The sequence below is a fragment of the Schistocerca serialis genome, unplaced genomic scaffold, assembly GCF_023864345.2.
Source record: "Schistocerca serialis cubense isolate TAMUIC-IGC-003099 unplaced genomic scaffold, iqSchSeri2.2 HiC_scaffold_897, whole genome shotgun sequence".
NCBI lineage: Eukaryota > Metazoa > Arthropoda > Insecta > Orthoptera > Acrididae > Schistocerca > Schistocerca serialis.
In genome coordinates this window covers 634,530-657,579 of record NW_026048515.1, presented here as the reverse complement: position 1 = coordinate 657,579, position 23,050 = coordinate 634,530, and the positions used below count along the sequence as shown (strand labels likewise).

The window sequence follows — 23,050 nt, the reverse complement described above, 5'->3', positions numbered from 1 at the left end:
CAATATTACACACAAGATCCTTCACTACCAAGGTGGTGTCATCAGCAAACAGAAATATTTTTGAATCACCTGTAATACTAGAAGGCATATCATTTACATAAATAAGGAACAGCAGTGGCCCCAGCACCGACCCTTGGGGAACGCCCCATTTAACAGTGCCCCATTGGGACTGAACATCATTACCACTCTCAATATTGCGGAGGATTACCTTCTGCTTTCTGTTCTTAAAGTAGGAGGCGAACCAATTGTAAGCTACTCCCCTTACTCCATAATGTTCCAACTTCTGCAGTAATATTTTGTGGTCAACACAGTCAAAAGCCTTCGATAAATCAAAGAAAACACCTAACGTTCTCAACCTTTTATTTAATCCGTCCAAAACCTCACAGAGAAAAGAGAATATAGCATTTTCAGTTGTTAAGCCATTTCTAAAACCAAACTGTACATTTGACAGCAAATTATGTGAATTTAAATGCTGCAGTAACCTTGTATATACAAGCCTCTCGATAACTTTAGCAAACACCGATGGCATAGAAATAGGTCTATAATTGTCAACATTATCCCTGTCTCCCTTTTTATAAAGTGGCTTCACTACCGAGTACTTTAATCGGTCAGGAAACCGACCACTGCTAAAGGAAAAGTTACAGATATGGCTAAGTACTGAGCTAATATACGTGGAACAATACTTCAGTATTCTGCTAGATACCCCGTCATATCCATGAGAGTTCTTGGTCTTTAGTGATTTAATTATTAACTCAATCTCCCTCTTGTCAGTATCATGGAGGAGCATTTCAGGTAACAGTCTCGGAACACTTTTTTCTAAGAGCGCTATATGATTCCCTGTTGGGACTAGGTTTCTATTTAGTTCACCTGCTATATTCAGAAAGTGATTATTAAGTACTGTACATATATGCGACTTATCAGCAACACGGACATCCCCACTACGCACTGATTCTATATCCTCGACCTGTCTCTGCAGACCAGCCACTTCCTTTACGACTGACCATATGGTTTTAATTTTATCCTGAGACTTAGCTATTCTATCTGCATACCACATACTTTTTGCCTTCCTAATAACTTTTTTAAGCACCTTACAATACTGTTTGTAATGGGCTGCTGCATTTAGATTTTGACTGTTTCTAACGTTTTGATATAATTGCCACTTTGTTCTACAAGATATTCTTATCCCTTTAGTCAGCCACCCAGGCTGCCTGTTTGTGCTAGTACCCTGTTTTAAACGTTCTAACGGAAAGCAACTTTCAAAGAGCACGAGAAAAGTCTTGAGGAAAGCATTATATTTATCGTCTACTGTATCAGCACTATAAACATCTTGCCAATCTTGTTCCTTGATAAGGTTTACAAAAGTCTGTACAGCAACTGGATCAGCTTTCCTAAAAAGTTGGTAACTATATTTAACATGTGTTGAAGCACAAAAATCTTTTAGACTTAAAATTTGTGCATCATGATCTGAAAGGCCATTCACTTTTTTGCTAACAGAATGCCCTTCTAATAATGACGAATGAACAAAAATATTGTCTATGGTTGTTCTACTGTTCCCTTGCACTCTCGTTGGAAAGAATACGGTTTGCATAAGATTATATGAATTAAGGAGGTCTACCAGCATCCTTTTCCTTGCACAATCACTTATACAATTAATATTGAAGTCACCACATATAACTAACTTTTTGTATTTCCTATAAAGTGAACCAAGAACCTCCTCTAGCTTTAGCAAAAATGTTGTGAAATCGGAGTCTGGGGATCTATAAATAACAACAGTAAGAAGTTTAGCTCCACTAAATTTAACCACACCTGCACAACATTCAAACACCTCTTCAGTGCAGTACTTTGAAACATCAATTGACTCAAATGGGATACCGTTTTTCACATACATGGCTACTCCCCCACACCGCAAAGAGCTCCTAGAAAAGCTGCCAGCCAACCTGTATCCTGGTAAAGGAAGCCTCTGAATTATCTCCTTATTTAAGAAGTGTTCAGATATACCAATAATTTCAGAGTCAACATCTATAAGCAGTTCACTAACTTTATCTCGAATACCTTGTATATTTTGATGAAATATACTAATTCCCTCATTAATCGGATACCCAAGCTTTGTAGAAAGTGGTTTCTTTGTTAGAGAGACTTCCCTTAAGCAGGAATACCTATCAGCTGACTTCAATCTAAAAAAGGTACAGCTCTAACACCCACAACTACCGGAATTTTCCCATGAGTGATCCAACCACCCCCACCTATGCTGTCACCTATAAGTTTTGCCAACCTCCCCTTCCCATACCTGTTGAGGTGCAGGCCATGTCTAGTGAAACCTGTCCTGCTGATAGACTCCACCGACACCACTGAAATGTGACCCATGCCTTCTGTCATCAGCGCACCCCCAAGTCTCATGTTATTACGCCTGACGGCTATATTAAGATGAGGCCGATCGTGACGCTGAAACAGTTCCACGAAATGCACATTCGTGTTGCCAGTCTGAGTGGCTATCTTTTCCAGGTCACCATCTATGTCATACTTCCCATCCCTATCAATACTATTACCAGCCCCACCCACAATCACTACCTGATCCTCTTTAGTAAAATCCCTACATAACCCCCCTATGTTAAAAGTCACCTGAGCCAATCCTGCATTAGGCTTCACAATGCTGGTGACCTGGTACTCACTCCCCAAAACTTCCTGCAACTGCTGGCCTACACCTCTACCATGAGAACTACCTAACAGCAGAACCTTCTTCTTTCTCTTAGACTTTGCAACTGTCCTAGCCACCGTAACTGCTGAGGTTTCTATAAATGCCTGGCACATTAAGTTTTTGATAACTTTCTTTTAAGGGACTGTTTATTTGAGCACTGAATACGTTGGGTTTCTAACTGTATTTGCAAAGCTTTATATAGTGGCTCGTCCACAGTCTGCAATTGTCAAATTCCTTAAAAGGCGTAATGTCAATAAACTGTCTTAATTATAAATTGTGACTACCAACCATGATCCCATCCCGCTTCCTCTTTTATGGTATCTAAGATATGGTGGGTAAGTGTGGTACGATTAGGGACCCACGTACCAGTATGTAGTTATAAAACGGCGAAAAAATGTTAGTATTTCAATTTTTCAAGTTGACTGTTTTTGGAGTTATTTGCCCTCTGAGCGGTTTGATATCGCCCATCACAACTTTACCTTCCTTGGCAATCTCTTCATCTCAAAGTAGAAACTACGTCCAACGTCCGTAATTATTTGATGGGTGTATTACAATCTCTGTTTTCCTCCCTGTAGTACAATGGAAGTTATTTCCCAATGGATTAACAGATGGTCCGCATCTCGTGGTCGTGCGGTAGCGTTATCGCTTCCCACGCCCGGGTTCCCGGGCTCGATTCCCGGCGGGGTCAGGGATTTTCTCTGCCTCGTGATGACTGGGTGTTGTGTGCTGTCCTTAGGTTAGTTAGGTTAAAGTAGTTCTAAGTTCTAGGGGACTGATGACCATAGATGTTAAGTCCCATAGTGCTCAGAGCCATTTGAACCATTTGATTAACAGATGTCCTTTCATCCTTTTCCTTCTCGTCAGTGTTTCTACACATATTTCTTTAGTCGGCAATTTTGTGGACAACCTCATTTCTCCTCATACCAACTAATTTTCAACAGCCTTCTATAGCTCCACAGCTTAAACGCTACGATACCATTTCGATTTCTCTACAGTCCATGATTTACGTCCATACAATGCTGTGCTCCAGACGTACCTTCTAGGACATTCCTTCCTCAGGCTGAGGGCAATGTTTGATATTAGACAACTTTTGGCAAGGAATGGCCTCTTTGCCTGTCCTAGTGCTCTTTTTATATCCTCCTTGCTTCGTCCGTCAGCAGAAAATTTGCTCACGAGGTAGGAGAATTCGTTCATTTCGTCATTTCGAGGTCCTCAGGTTTTATGACAAGTTTCTCACTAATCTCAGTTCTGTTAAACCTCACTATGTCACTGTCGCCACTGCCGCCGCCGGGCAGCGATCCGACGACTGCTGTCAGACTGCCCAGGACTCTTCGCCCACACTCTGCCGCAGTCTCGCCTGGGCCGCTCGCCATCGCTGAAGTCCGCCAGTCGCTCGTCAGCCGCAGACCCTGGGCAGCACCGCAATGGCAGAAGACGCTGCTCCCTGTCGCACACCGCGCCACAGCAAAACCGCGTGTGGGGCTGGAGAGAATGCCTGACAGCGCAACAGAAGAGGTAGCACCCAGAGGAATGTCTAAGGATACGTGGACAAGGAAAAAAGATTCCCGAATTTCACTGTTAAAAATACACTTTCTCCCGGTTGAAAATACATTTTTTCCGTGTTAAGTCACAGTATACTTTTCCACTGAACTGTAAAACTTATCAATCCTTTGAATTGTTATGGTTTTATACACCGGGGTAGAATTTCCCGGCACTTTATAAAACGAAACTCGTCCGGCTCGTGGTCTTGCGGTAGCGTTCTCGCTTCCCGTGCACGGGGTCCCGGGTTCGATTCCCGGCGGTGTCAGGGATTTTCTCTGCTTCGAGATGACTGGAAGTTGTGTGTCTTTCATCATCATTTCATCCTCATTCACTCGCAAGTCGCCGTAGTGGCATTATAGAACTTGTGGAGTGGAGGCCGAACCGCCTTGCGAGGAGTCTCCGGCTACCAATGCCATACGCTCATTATCATTATTATTAGGGGAAAACCACGTTTTGAAAAGATCTTTGATGTGGCAGCAACATGTATACTGCATATCTTCGTATTACGGAAGTATAAATTCCACCAAACACCGCATCTTACTTTCCGAAGCATTGAAATGGAGATTGCGATGCGCTTTTGTAAGCCAGTCATAGCTCATGTCACGTAATCTCATCAGCCAATGACAGCGGGTATTCACAGTATAGGACACGTGATGCAGTCAGCCAATAGCAACATCACTGTTAAGCAGCACGAATACACAAATCGGAAAAGTTGATGGTTTGCATTGATATACACAGAGTTGCTACAAGAAAAGAAAAGCTTTCACATATAATATTGGTCTCGAAGATAAATAAGCTTCAAGAGAAGCTAAGCTTTCACATATAATATTGATCTTTTCTGCGAGTGTTACACTTTTAAGATATATCACACAAATGTACCAGTAAAATTTTTAACAACGACATAAATGTCTGGTCTTCTGGGCTCAAAATTCTTCAAAACGGTCGTTCTCAAGGAGTTGATTTTCAAATGAGAGTCAAACGCTCTGTGATTTAAGAAATTCATCGTACATTCTCGCACATAGTTCATCTTGCGTAACAGGAAATTTACTTTGAAAATAACACTTTTCAAACAACCATTCGCAATATTTTCTGTTAGAAATAGTTTGGTTTCAGCAGTTGTCAGACAGTGCCAGATAATGGCGTCACTGCGATTGCAGAGCTACTATGATGTAGCAAGCACGTATGTTAGTACGTGTAAAACATTAAAAGATCTTACATTATGACAGAAAAGAAACAAGACATTAGAGGGTACTCCTAGAGTATCGGAATTTCGTAATCATACTAAAATGAATAATTCGGCTTGAAGTCCACATTCGTACGTCCGGATTTGGACGTAAATTTTCTTGGAGTACCACTACTGTATTATCTCGTTTGGTTCTTTATTATGGCGCAATGCCATACGTGCTAGAAGATGAAAATGTGCACTTGAAATGCAGCGAACAGTTGAAACTAGCTAATAGTGTGGAATAAAAAACTTCGTTTCAAATAGATTGACTGCCTCAGAGGAAAAGATTAATAAAAGCCAAATTTCTTTAGCAAACCGACGATAACAACTTCATTGTTCTGCAAGATGATTAATGCTTTACGGTCAGAAAGGTGGTAATAAAATCAAATCTGTAACTAATAACATATTTCAGCCTTCTGTAATTATATGAATGTAATTTAATTCACTTGATAGCCTCCGGCCACAGAAGTTCATTTTGTTTTCATTTGGCTTGAGAGCAATAGACGAAGAGGAAACAGCAAAATCACTAACAGTAAACACGGGTCACGTGGAGACTACCCACCTCCGCACTTCAACTCAGACCAAAATTCCGCACTGGGGCAATACTAGATAATGCCCCCACCCCCTCACTTTCGAGCGTTTAGGGTAGGACGCCAAAAACTAAAAAAAATCGACTTTCCACATATATGTTCATTTTGTAGTGCACATCTTTCTGAAGAGTGATACGTAAAACATATGTGTTCGAGGAAATGTAAGACATGTTATTTGGTCTTAAGTGTGCCAAAGTGCAGTGCCACACCTCTTCACGCAGCATTCTTCTATGACGTCACTGTATTTCGCTCTGTGGAATTCAGACGTGTAATATTTTGTAATGGATGACATCAAACTACATTCGGGACAGTGGAAATTAAAATGTCCTTTGGTGTCTCTCCTGCTCCCAGTCGGCCGGTTTGACATCCTGCCTTCTTCTTCTTATTTTTTTTTTTAAAGAAGAAAATAAACTCGCTGTCAAAGCTGCATGGGATTATTTGTAACCGGGAGAACAATAAATCTGTATTGCCTATTAGCTAATAACTTGCTGTTTTGTGTGACATAAAATTAAATATAGGATACATAAAACAAGTAGAGACAAGAGACAAGCAACACAGTACACATTTCTTCAGTCCTTAAGTCCTAGCGTTTCTTCCTCTCTAATCTTGATACACCTTTACATGGCGTGCTTTCCTTTCTGGAAAAGAATCTATTACCTCATCAAAGTTCGCCAAACGTTTTGCTACATGAAAAAAAGAAATGTCGTTGTCTAACACTGAAAAAGCTATTAATACAAATAGTACCCAAGACTGGTGTGGTTTCTTGATCTGATAATGTGTATTTTTGTCACTGTCTGCTAGATAAAACGAAATAGGCCTTCCTAATACAGCAGTAATTGTAACACACATCAAATAAACGAGACTGGTTTGGCAAAAATGATCATTTTTATAACACGACACAATATAATTCCCGAAGCACCAATATCAAATGCCTATTAGGCCCACTACAAGCAGAAATCTTTATGTTAGGAAACAGTTTCACATTTCATTCTTATGCTCCAGCTTCTCAAGCATGAGATCGAAAAGTAGAAGTACGAAATTTTTATATAAATTTGGAATCGTCATATTCTTCCATAATTTGTGTGATGCTCCCATTTCTTATCCTTCCTTGTTCTAACAAACAATCTTGTCATTACTAATTCTGTAATTATTCCTGCCAGTGTCAAAATTTATCTCCAGTTAACTTCACTAACCCTGCCACAATCACCAGTTTAGTTACCCGCGTTTATTCTCCGGTTAGGCTGGAATTGGGCTGTTTTGGGGGAAGAAACCAGACTCCGGTTAGGCGTTATTAAGTGTTCGTACAACGCGTTTTCCGCGCTGCTCCCAGAATAAAATTTAAAGTGGTTGATAGTCTGAGACTGTACAACTGGCCCTCACTAGTGTAGCGATGTGGCCAAAACCTTTGTGTCAAAATTTGATTTTCTTGGATACACTGAGAAGATAATACATAATCTTTTTTACCTGTTATTTCTGTTAGTCGTTTATATCCACTCTGGCAGTCTGAATCTATGGTTTTCTCTAATAATTATAACAACGCTGATTATTCGCAAACCCAGTCAACCACATAAACAGCGATTGGCATTCAGCCGTTCGCCTTTATTTCGCTCAGCTCGTATAGCCCCATTCCCTTTTGTCTGCAGGAAAGTTTATTTCTAAATGCCATGGGGATTCCCCTGGCAGAGACATCGTGGACACTATGCATGCATTCAAAAATCAACTTATGATTCATTCAGAAATCAACTTAGAATGTGTTCAAAAATGTTCAAAAACCTGCAGGGATGTGTTTCAAAATCATATGAATAATTGATAGACCAACGTGCGCTTGATGCTAGGCGCTTTGTGAAACAAGGTTTTTTCCCTCAGGAATATGAAATTGCCCCGGGCAGTTACCCCGATTTGCAGTCCGCGCACTAGATCCGGGCCTGTTGAGCATGCGTGAATCTGGCAGCTTGGGCGCGCCAGTAAAATTTTTCCGGCTAGCATGTGGCTGCTTATACAGGTAACAGCCACACTTCCGTAGCCAAAAGCGTGAGAAGATACTACTCATACGCGACTCAACTGCGCATGCGCATGAGCTCGCTCGCAACTGCTCAAACTAATCTAATGAAAAACAGTTGGGATGTCATGCTCATCGGCAGAAATTTGTTGTTGTGAAGCACTGCATAGTCTTCCTAAGGCCTTTGACACATTTTGCTCTTGGCACAACTGGTATAAGCAAAGTGATTGTTATTGTATATGGCGCATTTCCATTGCAACTTAAGTTTTATTTTCGTTTTTTTTCTCTCGTTCATGTTTTATTGCTGCAATATTATTCTCCAGGACCGAGATACAGCAATATTCTTTGTTAGAATTTTGGTTCCTACCAGTCAAAATTACAAAAATTTAACTGAAAAATAAAACAATGAAAAATTCCCGGGTTTTTACCGGATCTCCGGGTTGTCGCGGGTCGTATACACCCTGTATAATCACTGCTGGTTTGTCTGACCTTCTCCACATGCCACACTCGTCATACAAACCATCTACGAACCCCACAACACCACTGACTCCTGACTCGAGAACATCTTGACAAGTATCCGCCGAAACCAACCCCTAAACCATTTCTGTCACGTTTCCGCAGGGAGTAAGACACACTCATTGTCCCAAGCCCTCAGGAGGTCCCCATCACTTGAAAACTGCAATCCTTTCAGCTTAATTTTCACATCCGGGAACAATGCAAAGTCACAAAGAGTGAGGTCTGGACTGTAAGGAGGGTGCTCAAGAAGCTTCAGTCCTGTACCTCGCAAATTTTCGGTGCATGCTTTGGCAAGGCGAACAGGAGCGTCATCGTGGTGGAGGGGCCAAATGTCCATTCTTGACTTCGGTCGCAGGTTCTTCAAAGAGTGGATGACTTTGGGCAGGCACTGCTCAGTGTGCCACTTAGCTGCGACTGTCTTCTGTGTGTCCAAAAAATCACGCTCCACGACTTCACTCGATTTGAAAAAGGCAGCTGTTGGTTGGTCTGTTGGTTGGTTTGTTGGTTGGTTTGGGGAAGGAGACCAGACAGCGTGATCATCGGTCTCATCGGATTAGGGAAGGATGGGGAAGGAAGTCGGCCGTGCCCTTTCAGAGGAACCATCCCGGCAGTGGCCTGGAGTGATCTAGGGAAATCACGGAAAACCTAAATCAGGATGGCCGGACGCGGGATTGAACCGTCGTCCTCCCGAATGCGAGTCCAGAGTCTAACCACTGGGCCACCTCGCTCGGTAAAAAGGAAGCTGTCATTTTCTTCTTTACTGGTCGGGATTTTCTGACTGCTACAGGTGCCGTCATTTTCAAAGACCCAAAATTTGTTTTGAGTCTTAGCCGGCACGTCATAACAGTACTGCCAAGTCTCGTCATCTGTCACGATGTTATTCACATACTGAGACTGTCCGTTAGAAAACTTCTTTAAGACCTCCCGGCACCAAGTCACACGTCGTGTCACCTGCTCTTCCGTCAGTCTATGCGCTGCACCCAGAGACAACAAAATTTCTTTACTTGCAAATGATCATGCAGAACCGAAAGAACTGCTGGTGCATTTAGCACTAAGGTATCCTTTAACTGCCTATATGTCACTAGCCTGTATTCATCTAGCATTTTCCTCACAGCATCAATGTTTTCCTCCGTAACTGATGATTGTGGCCTTCCCATCCTCTCAGCGTCCTCTAGAGTGAAATTTCCTGTTAGGAATTCTCTGTACCATCTGTATAGAGTTACACGATATGGACACACATCACCCTAGTGCAAGATTCATTACTTCAAAACACTGCTCTATGTTTAAACCACGCGTGAAGTTGTACCGCAGAACTAACCCGAATCTCACTTCGTGACCACGATGCCATAGCAACAGGGGCGGTGAAAAGGGGGCGGGGGACTATGGGGGCTGTAGCCCTCGCCCCCAATGGAGTATCATATTACACTGGATAAAATGACTTCAGAAATCAGCGAATATATTACTCCTACAGATTCAATCATTTCTTTATAATTATGTAGCTATATGTACCTTTGGAGAAAAGAGAGCCACTTGTATGAATATCAAGCGCTCAGATGGAAACCCAGTTCTAAGCAAAGAAGGGAAAGCAGAAAGGTGGAAGGAGTATATAGAGGGTCTATACAAGGGTGATGATCTTGAGGACGATATTATGGAAATGGAAGAGGATGTAGATGAAGATGAAATGGGAGATATGATACTGCGTGAAGAGTTTGACAGAGCACTGAAAGACCTGAGTCGAAATAAGGCCCCGGGAGTAGACAACATTCCATTAGAACTACTGACAGCCTTGGGAGAGCCAGTCATGACAAAACTCTACCATCTGGTGAGAAAGATGTATGAGACAGGCGAAATACCCTCAGACTTCAAGAAGAATATAATAATTCCAATCCAAACGAAAGCAAGAGTTGACAGATGTTAAAATTACCGAACTATCAGTTTAATAAGTTACAGCTGCAAAATACTAACGCGAATCCTTTACAGACGAATGGAAAAACTGGTAGAAGCCGACCTCGGGGAAGATCAGTTTGGATTCCGTACAAAAGTTGGAACACGTGAGGCAATACTGACCTTACGACTTATCTTAGAAGAAAGATTAAGGACAGGCAAACCTACGTTTCTAGTATTTGTAGACTTAGAGAAAGCTTTTGACAATGTTGACTGGAATACTCTCTTTCAAATTCTAAAGGTGGCAGGGGTAAAATACAGGGAGCAAAAGGCTATTTACAATTTGTGCAGAAACCAGATGGCAGTTATAAGAGTCGAGGGGCATGAAAGGGAAGCAATGGTTGGGAAGGGAGTGAGACACGGGGTGTAGCCTCTCCCCGATGTTATTCAATCTGTATATTGAGCAAGCAGTGAAGGAAACAAAAGAAAAATTCGGAGTAGGTATTAAAATCCGTGGAGAAGAAATAAAAACTTTGAGGTTCGCCGATGGCATTTTAATTCTGTCAGAGACAGCAAAGGACTTGGAAGAGCAGTTGAACGGAATGGACAGTGTCTTGAAAGGAGGATATAAGATGAACATCAACAAAAGCAAAACGAGGATAATGGAATGTAGTCGAATTAAGTCGGGTGATGCTGAGGGAATTAGATTGGGAAATGAGACACTTAAAGTAGTAAAGGAGTTTTGCTATTTGGGGAGCAAAATAACTGATGATGGTCGAAGTAGAGAGGATATAAAATGTAGACTGGCAATGGCATGGAAAGCGTTTCTGAAGAAGAGAAATTTGTTAACCTCGAGTATAGATTTAAGTGTCAGGAAGTCTTTTCTGAAAGTATTTGTATGGAGTGTAGCCATGTATGGAAGTGAAACGTGGACGATAAATAGTTTGGACAAGAAGAGAATAGAAGCTTTCGAAATGTGGTGCTACAGAAGAATGCTGAAGATTAGATGGGTAGATTACATAACTAATGAGGAGGTATTGAATAGAATTGGGGAGAAGAGGAGTTTGTGGCACAACTTTACAAGAAGAAGGGACCGGTTGGTAGGACATGTTCTGAGGCATCAGGGGATCACAAATTTAGTATTGGAGGGCAGCGTAGAGGGTAAAAATCGTAGAGGGAGACCAAGAGATGAATACACTAAGCAGATTCAGAAGGATGTAGATTGCAGTACGTACTGGGAGATGAAGCAGCTTACACAGGATAGAGTAGCATGGAGAACTGCATCAAACCAGGCTCAGGACTGAAGACCACAACAACAACAACAACAACATAGTTTGCAATGTATTTCAAACACATTTTAACAAAAGAATAAGAGCGGCAAATAGCTTACTATCTAAACCAATAAACAGCATTTAACTTAAAATGGGCGTCTTATCATTTATTAATATACATTTTTTACTCTGATTTCAAAACAGTTACCAAAAACTACTTTAAGCAACACTACATTTTACCAGTTTGGTAGTGGAGGACCACAACTCTCCTTTTTTAAGCGATATTCCATTCCCCCAAACGCCCTCCCCCCATTAGCCCCCCCCCCCCTCCGCCTTGACCGACTTCTGACATCTACAATCGCCCCTGCATAGCAAGCACTTCACACTAACCCTGTTAGTGAACGACTGCGCCCACAGACATGGTTCAAATGGCTCTGAGCACTATGGGACTTAACATCTTAGGTCATCAGTCCCCTAGAACTTAGGACTACTTAAACCTAAGTAACCTAAGGACATCACACATATCCATGCCCGAGGCAGGATTCGAAACTGCGACCCCCACAGACATGGCGCAGTGACTACAATGCAGGTATGAAGTATTCTCAGAACACAGCAACAATCAGACTGATGCGACTTATTGTAGCGTCATATTGCAAAACTTCCTTAATACCCTTTGTGTGGCGTATCTGTAGGCGTGACTGGCTTCCAGACGCTCAACAGGTTCCGACCCTCTTGTGGGAAACAGGACTTCAGCGAGCAAGCAGATGAATCGTGGATGCTACTAGCGTGTGACTAGTTGGGAATTCGGGTCAGACGTGAAGCGTGTCCAGATATCCGAGGCAATTAAAGCAACCGCTTGCATTACGCTGGCGATCTGGGTTCGATTCCCGGTCTGGCAAAAATTTCAGTTTTTGCCATCGAATTATTTCCATGCCCGCCTGCAGCTGTCGTCGATCTTTCCTTTGAAATTTAAGAACTATTTATGTGTCACTATCGTTTCTCCTTAGCCACGTCGTCCTCCATTGTTACAGAGGCCTTAGATCGTGCCCGGACACGGCGTGCCAAACCGCATGCGAGCCAGACGTGTGGGGCAAGTGTGGGTCAAAGGTTGACGTGCCTCGTGGTGTGGAGGACGTACACAGATCTAGTACCCGTTTGCACAAAAAGAAGCAGTCCGGAGGTGTACCCTCACAAGCCTTTAAAAGTGTATGGGAATGATAAAAGAAAAAGATGACAATTCTCAGTATCTACTGGGCAATCGCGTAATCCGTGGGCACTACAAATTTGCTCTGCAATGATATTACAGTACCACGTAGAAAAAATTTAAAAGTTTACTTGACAATGAAAGAGCAAAAGATTACAATGATCGACAGATGGGATCCATGATTCTGTTCATCAAGAAGAAATTGGTGCTACGAATGGTAAAATTTCCACTGTCATTACAACAGTTTTTGATGAAATTGGAAAAACTTTATGCATTACTAGAAAAGTACGTTGGTTAGGTGGAGGGGCATACTTCGAACGATTTTTCGATTTAAAATCCGCTATTGTTCAATTTATGAAGGAAAAAGGAGTGTGGAACGAAAATTAGAACATCCGGAGTGGTTTGCAGAGCTAGTATTTTTAGTGAGCTTGAATGCACATTGCCCTCTATAAAGCATTGCAAGGTAAGAAACAATTTATTTCTGATTTGTTGGGGATGCATTTAAAAAAGAAAATCGCATTGTCGACGGGACAAGTTATGACAAACACAGTCCAGTTCCCTAAGCTCAATGACGTTAAAGAAAACGTGGGGTATCAAAAATGCATTGTGCCCTTGAAAGTTTTCTAAACGTTTCGAGGACACTGCTAATCTTACATCTGCTTTCGCGACTGTTTGCCGCTGTAGCTGAAACAGCACCTGTGCGTGTGCAGATGTATCTGATTCATCTGCTGTGTAATTCCTATTTTAAAGACAAATGCCTTTACGTTAAAACTGCCCAGGATATCAGTGTTTTCCTCAAGTAGAGTTTCCACGTCTCCCTAACGAGGTTGCAAAAGTGCTGCAATTATGTGTGTGAAAGACCTGTTTTCGGTTATGAATTTAAATACACTACTGGCCATTAAAATTGTTACACGAAGAAGTAATGCAGATGATAAACGGGTTTTCATTCGACAAATATATTATACTAGAAATGACATGTGATTACATTTTCACGCAATTTGTGTGCATAGATCCTGAGAAATCAGTATTCAGAACAACCACCTCTGGCCGTAATAACGGCCTTGAGACGCCTGGGCATTGAGTCAAACAGAACTTGGATGGCGTGAACAGGTACAGTTGCCCATGTAGCTTCAACACGATATCACAGTTCATCAAGAGTAGTGACTGGCGTACTGTGACGAGCCAGTTCCTCGGCCACCATTGACCAGACGTTTTCAGTTGGTGAGAGATCTGGAGAATGTGCTGGCCAGGGCAGTCGAACATTTTCTGTATCCAGAAAGGCCGGTACAGGACTTTCAACATGCGGTCGTGCATTATCCTGCTGAAATGTAGGGTTCTTCAGGGATCGAAAGAAGGGTAGAGCCACGGGTAATAACACATCTGAAATGTAACGTCCACTGTTCAAAGTGCCGTCAATTCGAACAAGAGGTGACCGAGACGTGTAACCAATGACACCCCATACCATCACGCCGGGTGATACGACAGTATGGCGATGACGAATACACGCTTCCAATGTGCGTTCACCGTGATGTTGCCAAACACGGATGCGACCATCATGATGCTGTAAACAGAACCTGGATTCATCCGAAAAAATGACATTTTTGCCATTCGTGCACCCACGTTCGTGGTTGAGTACACCATCGCAGGCGCTTCTGTTTGATGATGCAGCGTCAAGTGTAACCGCAGCCATGGTCTCCGAGCTGATAGTCCATGCTGCTGCAAACGTCGTCGAACTGTTCGTGCAGATGGTTATTGTCTTGCAAACGTCCCCATATGTTGACTCAGGGATCGAGGCGTGGCTGCACGATCCGTTACAGCCATGCGGATAAGATGGCTGTCATCTCGACTGCTAGTGATACGAGGCATTTGGGATCCAGTGCGGCGTTCCGTATTGCCCTCCTGAACCCACTGATTCCGTATTCTGCTAACAGTCATTGGATCTCGACCAACGCGAGCAGCAAAGTCGTGATACGATAAACCGCAATCGGGATAGGCTACAAGCCGACCTTTATCAAAGTTGGAAACGTGATGGTGCGCACTTCTCCTTACACGAGGCATCACAACAACGTTTCATCGGGCAACGCCGGTCAAGTGCTGTTTGTGTATGAGAAATCGGTTGGAAACTTTCCTCATGTCAGCTCGTTGTAGGTGTCGCCACCGGCGCCAACCTTGTGTGAATACTCTGAAAAGCTAATCATTAGCATATCACAGCATCTTCTTCCTGTCGGTTAAATTTCGCGTCTGTAGCACGTCATCTTCGTGGTGTAGCAATTTTAATGGCCAGTAGTGTAAATAACGATTACATGGGAATCTGAGAGCGAAATTCGGTGAAATTGTCTGTGTCTGTTCCATACGGCGACATTTTGTACCTGGTAAAAATTACATTATGCTTACAGCGCACCAAAAGTAACTAAACAGTACTGAAAATTTGTTTCGTTTATGATCTGGCACGTATGAAATATGAAACCAAGTCATATACTGTACGACTGCATTGCCAGCTAAGTACGTTGAATTCGCAGTATCCCCCTCTTCCCCCTACCTCCCACTCACGCAGTATGGTGTGTTAGCGGGGGAAAATTGCAGCCAGACTGTAAAACACACACTGTAACACCATAGCTCTAATACTCTACTGATTTATTTTGCTTTTGTTTTATTTAATATTATATCGTTGAGCTTCTGTAAATGTGTTTGTTTGAATCGATAACATAAAATTGTACACTCCTTTCTTGTAAGAACTTTGATGTCATGATTTGATTCTATGCAAAGTAGTGTATCTGTCATTTAAATTCTTTGTCCCATTTGGAGGGAACAAAACTTACTATATATAAATGTAATTTCTGTGTGAATAATTTTTTGTAGAAATGTCAATATGTGCAAATGTTCTGTTTTATTGAATGAATTTGGTTGCTGTTATGTAAACTGCTGATCCTCACTTAGGGTTCGTAGTTAGTTTGTATGTAAAAGGTGTAGTGGTTCCCCTCGGGAACGGAACTGTGTAGCGCGCGCAATTTGTGGTTGGCTTAGGTGGAAAAAGTCGGGGACGAGCTACCAAACTGTGCTCTGCCATGTAAATGTTGCATATTGTGCTGGTTCCGAGAGAGGCTTTTCCTGCCGCTTTCCAATGCCTCGGATGGATGGATAAATAGCTGGAACTATTCTGGAATTTGTATCTATCATCGCCACCAAGAAATGACAGAGTCCAGCAATTCTACCTGCAATTCCACCTACCAACATGCAATCGCCACCTCATTGCGCAATCACTGTAATGGAGCACTATAGTAATGTACAGTGAAGGACAGCATAATGGATGTGTTAGTGTGCTCAAATATAAGGTAATTTATAACTGAATTTATGTACCTACCTTGATTTTTTCCTCATCATAACACCTCTCAGGTTCCTCTCCGTTTGAACTAAAGTGATTACCGAGTGTCCCTACTGAAAAAACATTAAAGACCAGTGTTTTTGCTAATTAATGTCTCTTGAACATAGTAAAAAGAAAGTTAAAGTTAATGTGGCAGGAGAGTGAGTTAAAGTTAATGGTGCTTGCTGAAAATAATTTTCCTAGTAAAACTGCTTATTAATGCGTTGTTGACAACTTCAAATTAAAAGTTCTTAAGACTGAGGCTCATAAAGTTTTGCTTAGTAAATGATCACATTGCTGCCTGTTGTAAATCGCAGAAGGTGAGTCAGTATCTTACATATATGTTAATTTTGTCTCTCAATGTAGTAAAAGTAGAAAACAGCAGTTGTGAAACGTTATATACTCATGTTTGCTAAGTGTCTCTCTTGTGTATTAGAAGTGCGTATTAATAGTATGGCAGGATCCACAGTTTGTCTATTGTGTTAATGCTCAGTAACAAGTAACAGAAAGATCACTAATTATGAAAACCATAATTTGTTTATTCAAATGATAGTGAGAAGCAACCTGTTAGTGGATTCCAATTAACCTTCATTTTAAATAGTAAAGTATTTAACTGAGAGAGACTTAACCTATGTCCAATTTATGATCCTGCAGTGAATGTTAATAGTAATGTTATAAAGACAGTTCAGTTTGAACAAGCCCTGAAAGTAATAGTGTGTTTCGGTGTCTGTTATATTTTTGCAAATAGTTTGTGCTGCTCCAGCTGTTAGCTTCGACCTTAAAACATATGTATATGTCAGAGTTCATTGCACTCGCGTGAGGCCAAGTATAGGTTGTGTTTATCCATTAAAGTTACTAATAACTATTTTCTTGAACGAGAATGTTAATCATTATCTTGCCTAGTTAGGCTGGCGACCGTTTTCTTTATCCGTTGAACAGTGCAGATAGGCAAAATTTTGTTTGTTACTGTTTAAATATTTACGTAACTCTGACTTTCATTTCCGATAAGCCACCTCCGTTAGGTACAACACGGTCAACATAACAAAATTCCTCTCAGAGGGTAACACTGCTCTGTTGCTTTATACCATAATTGCTTTGACAAGATAGTTTTATTTCACGACCTGCCCACAACTTTAAGGTTATGGTACAGCAGTAGCAGACAGAAGTGTTATAACACACACACACTTACACGAAAGAGAAATAAAGCGAAGGAAAGACGGAGAGAGAGCCACACAAACTTACGAAGTCGCTCCTGGATGGGTTTAGTCCGGTGTAGATCTCGACCAGGGACTCGCACGTGCTCCTCCAGGGTGAGTCTGGGCGGCACATCTGCCAGGCTAGCCGCACAAACCCCGGCGGCCGGCCCAGCATCTCGTCAGCGTTCTTCCCGAAGTCGCTCTGCGAACACCACCGACTGTTGTCAACAAGCGAGCAGTTGATATGCAGTTTCTTCTGTCACTGCAGTGTCGCTTCACCAGACCGTGTTTTAACAAGCGAACTCAATTTTCAACAATGCAATACCGGATAGGACAGCGGGTAACATAACTCTACTTATTGTTAGTATAGAGCATAGTAGGAAGAATATACGATTAAATATGTAGGCGAAATTTGATACTGACAGCTGAAACCTGCGGCAGCAACAACAGCTCTAATCCGACTGGGCATCGAGTCAGACTAACAAGGGGAAGGCACGACGTTTGGAACGCGGATTTACTGTAAACTTCGTACACTGGTAGTACTCCATGAGGACAACAAAATGTGTAAGCAGTAGCGCGTACTTCTCAAGCGTTACTGAGGAAATCGAAAGATAATTTCTATCGTCAAATATATACACCTGTGCGTGGTCGTTTTTACCAGAAAGCGCCGGCAGCTCAGCGTGTTCGGTCAGAGGGTTAGCAGTTGTCTCTAATAAAAAAAAACTGAGTTAATAGATAAACGACGAACTGAAACGGGCGTCTTGCGACTTCCGCCCCGAGCAGGTGCAACGAACAAATTGAGATTAAAATAATGAAAAAAAGAGGTTAGCGTTCAAGCCTCGTAATCGCTGGGTCGCTGGATCGAATCCCACTCTTTGCTTTTTTTATTTCTAACAGTTTCAAGGCAGCACTTATTTTGCAACAAAACAGTATAAACAGGCGATGGTAAAGTAGGAAAATGTAAAGAATACATAACGTAAACAACTGTAACATGCATAGCGGTAGACAAAAATGTTCTTACGGATGCACATTCTCTACGTCTGCGTGATTACTATGCTATTGACAATAAAGTGCCTGGCAGAGGGTTCAATGAACCACCTTCAAGCTGTCTCTCTACCGTTCCACTCCCGAGCGGCGCGCGGGAAAAACGAGCATTTAAATTTTTCTCATCGACCTCTGATTTCTCTTATTGTATCGTGATGATCATTTCTCCCTATGTAGGTGGGTGCCAACAGAATGTTTTCGCAATCGGAGGAGAAAACTTGTGATTGAAATTTCATGAGAAGATCCCGTCGCAACGAAAAACGCCTTTGTTTTAATCATGTCTGTGGCACTATCTCCCCTATTTCGTCATAATACAAAACGAGCTGCCCTTCTTTGAACTTTTTCGATGTCATCCGTCAGTACCACCTGGTGCGGCTCCCACACCGCACAGTAATACTCCAGAATGGGGCGGACAAGCGCGGTATAAGCAGTCTCTTTAGTAGACCTGTCGCACCTTCTAAGTGTTCTGCCAATGAATCGCAGTCTTTCGTTGGCTCTACCCACAAAATTATCTATGTGATCGTTCCAATTTAGGTTGTTTGTAATTGTAATCCCTAAGTATTTAGTTGAATTTACAGCCTTCAGATTTGTGTGACTTATCGCGTAATCGAAATTTAGCGGATTTCTTTTAGTATTCATGTGAAAAATTTCACACTTTTCTTTATTCAGGGTCAACTGCCACTTTTCGCACCATACAGATTTCTTATCTAAATCATTTTGCAATTCGTTTTGGTCATCTGATGACTTTACAAGACGGTAAATGAGAGCATCATCTGCAAATAATCTAAGACGGCTACTGAGATTGTCCACCTGTACAGGCAGGGTGACGACTCCAGCCAGCGAACAATGGGTATAAAATTCTGTTTATTTATGTAACTTTGACGAATTGCTTGTAGATTACGTACGTGATTACTTACTAATATTATAACTTTACAGTGTAAATTGCCCTGAACATGACCCCATCGCGGGTTGAAACCAGTTGGCGGCAAAATAAATAATGCGATTGTGACTGTCATTTTGAATAATTCATTATAAGTAAATTAATCGCTGTTATCTCCACAGAACTATGTTGTCTAAAAATCTATCAGAGTAATTTGTGTGAAAAAATGAATCCAGCACCTCAGCAGCATAATTGTTACGCAGCAAGAGTGTGACTGGTTTAAATACAATGCAATTTGTCTTAAAAATGATTTTCGCTCCTCCACGGCGTAACAGCTATGTAGCAAGAGTGTAATAGTTCCAAAAGAAATGTCTTACACACATACGAGGGCCATTCAATATGTAATGTAACGCATTTTTTTTCTCAGCCATTGTCGATTGAAAAAATGTGGGATTTGTGTGGGACATTGTGGAACATTCCCTCTTCAGTCTCTACAGTTCCATGAAATTCCGATAGACGGCGCTAAATGTAGCCTTCAAATTTGCATTCCAAGAAGAGAACTCTCATTGAGTGTCTTTTGGCGGAAAACCAGAGTATCGCAGATGTCTGTAGAGACCAGAGATTGAATAAAAGGGCAGTGAGTTGTTGGACGAGGCGTCTGTTATCGCTATAACAATGTCGCGCAAATCTGTCCAATTTGCGTGCCAGTATGGACCACACAGCTGCGACTCCTACAATGTTGGCACGTGCGAACGCTCTCTTTCGACGTGATCGATGGTTCACAATCAAGCACGTCGCTGCACAACTGGACGTCTCTGTTGCTGGTGCTGACACAAGAGGAGCTCACATAACTCCGTTGGACTGTTTTTCCTCATCTATTCTACATCCCAGATCTTGAACCTCCTGACTGAGATCTGTTTGGCCCAGTGGAGAATGCACTCCACAGTAAGCAGTATGTGGATGACGGGAAAATTTTCATGGAGTAAGATGTTGGCTCTGACGTTGACCAGCAAAGTGGTACTACACCGGTGTAACGTTCTTTTAAAAAAAATTTAGTATGTTTTTCTTTGTTAATAAATATGCAATGCGTAATGTTTGTCTTACCCATATTTACTGTGCGATTTGTTGTTGAGCAGATGGTGCGGTTAATCAGTTTTACTGTCATCCAAAAAAATTAAACAACTTAATCTGGAAAACCAGTATGCAATGCCTATAATGAAATCAATCCCTCTGAAATTTTCCCAGACTCGTAGGCACCGAGTTCTACGGCCCTGTACAAAAAAAAAACTGACAAAATTCTCTGTGCAAATAAACAATGAAATAAGTTTTCCTTAGCTCAAGAGTCGAAATGGAAGTAACCTTGGTATTCTGTTCTCTCCACAGTTGTTGTTGTTGTGGTCTTCAGTCCTGAGACTGGTTTGATGCAGCTCTCCATGCTACTCTATCTTGTGCAAGCTTCTTCATCTCCCAGTACCTACTGCAACCTACATCCTTCTGAATCTGCTTACTGTATTCATCTTTTGGTCTCCCACTACGATTTTTACCCTCCACGCTGCCCTCCAATACTAAATTGGTGATCCCTCGATGTCTCAGAACATGTCCTACCAACCGATCCCTTCTTCTAGTCAAGTGGTGTCACAAGCTCCTCTTCTCCCCAATTCTATTCAATACTTCCTCATTAGTTATGTGATCTACCCATCTAATCTTCAGCATTCTTCTGTAGCACCACATTTCGAAAGCTTCTATTCTCTTTGTGTCCAAACTATTTATCGTCCACGTTTCACTTGCATAAATGGCTACACTCCATACAAATACTTTCAGAAACGACTTCCTGACATTTAAATCTATACTCGATGTTTACAAATTTTTCTTCTTCAAAAACGCTTTCCTTGCCATTGCCAGTCTACATTTTATATCCTCTCTACTTCGACCATCGTCAGTTATTTTGCTCCCCAAATAACAAAACTACTTTACTACTTTAAGTGTCTCATTTCCTAATCTAATTCCCTCAGCATCACCCGACTTAATTCGACTACATTCCATTATCCTCGTTTTGCTTTTGTTGATGTTCATCTTGTACCCTCCTTTCAAGACACTGTCCATTCAGTTTAGCTGCTCTTCCAAGTCCTTTGCTGTCTCTGACAGAATTAGAATGTCATCGGCGAACCTCAAAGTTTTTATTTCTTCTCCATGGATTTTAATACCTACTATAAATAATAATGGAATATTACATGGTATCACCAAAGACAAATAGCATCGGAAGTAAATGAATATAAGATATACAGGCTGAAAAGTATTTAAGCCGACATACTCTGGGAGGTTGTAGGGGACATCAAAATAAATAATTTTCCCTAATGTCATTTTTTCCTAGGAGGATTATTTAAACCGGTGGAGGCCGTATTACGCTCTTCACTTGTTAGAGGCCGTATTACGATCTTCAGCTGTTAGAGGGCGTATTACGCTCTTCAGTTGTAGACAACTGCTGTTCACCAGTCTAGTAGTGCATTGTCTCTGTTTATCAATGGAGGGATACACCTGGAGTGAGTACACTGACATGTTTGGTGCGTACTACGTAGCGCACCACAACGGACGAGCTGCGCAGCGGGTCTATCAATAACAATATCCTAATCGCCGTATCCCGCATCATGCAACTTTTGCTGCTGTGTACCAACGTCTGCGTGAGACCGGGTCATTTAGCAGATTACCTGGACAGGGACGCCGTCGCACGGTAACAACGCTGCAATTTGAGGACGCTGTCTTGCAGTATGTGGAGCGGGATCCTTCAATCAGCACTCGTGCAAAGAACAGTCCTTCGAGAGCAAGTGTTACGTTCATTTCACTTACAGCTTGTCCACAACCTGGAACCAGTTGATTATCCACCCAGAGCACAGTTTTCGCAGTGGTACCTGGGACACTGTGAAATGCATCCTACATTTCCATCGTCTGGGTTGTTTACCGATGAAGCAACGTTTGGGCGTGATGGAGTCTTCAACATGCACAATTTGCATGTTTGGAGTGAGGATAACCCACATGCCACAGTTACTAGCGCTCATCAAGTGCGGTTCTTCGTTAATGTGTGGGTCGGTGTTGTTGGGGACTGTTTAATTGGGCCGTATCTGCTACCTAGGCCATTAAATGGCAGGCACTGTTATAATATGCTCGCCAGAGCATTGCCGGAATTGTTGGAAAACGTCCCGCTCCCTACAAAACAACGCATGTGGTTCCGACATGACGGGGCGCCGGCACATTTGAGTCATCGTGTGCGCCGATTCCTGGACCGACGGTTCCCAGAAATGTGGATTGGGAGAGGTGGTCCTGTACCATGGCCTGCTCGATCCCCAGATATGTCCCCTCTGGACTTTTTTGTTGGTTTCATTAATTTGTCGCCAGAGAAATCTTCCTCTACCGGTTTAAATACTCCTCATAGGAAAAAATGACACTAGGGGAAAATATTTGTTTTGACGTCCCCTGCAACCTCCCAGAGTTTGTCGGTTTAAATACTTTTCACCCTATATAGAGGCTGTATACAAAAGGATACATCTTCTTATTACGAAAAAATGTTTGAATTACCGTTTGCAGTGGTCAGACTGCCCGAAGGATGTGATCCGCTGGACACATGTCAAAATAATTGTTGTCACTTTCA

General features: G+C 42.0%; 1 protein-coding gene across 5 annotated transcripts in view; it reads right to left on the bottom strand.

The window, feature by feature from the left end:
- The window catches only part of LOC126452539 (lipase 3-like), a 165,518-nt gene that overhangs the window by 45,725 nt on the left and 96,743 nt on the right, over nt 1–23,050 (bottom strand). For all 5 annotated transcript variants that reach the window (XM_050091100.1, XM_050091101.1, XM_050091104.1 and 2 more), the window contains one exon: nt 17,530–17,685. In XM_050091100.1, the coding sequence (XP_049947057.1) occupies nt 17,530–17,685 (156 nt within the window). The remainder of the gene's footprint in view (nt 1–17,529; nt 17,686–23,050) is intronic.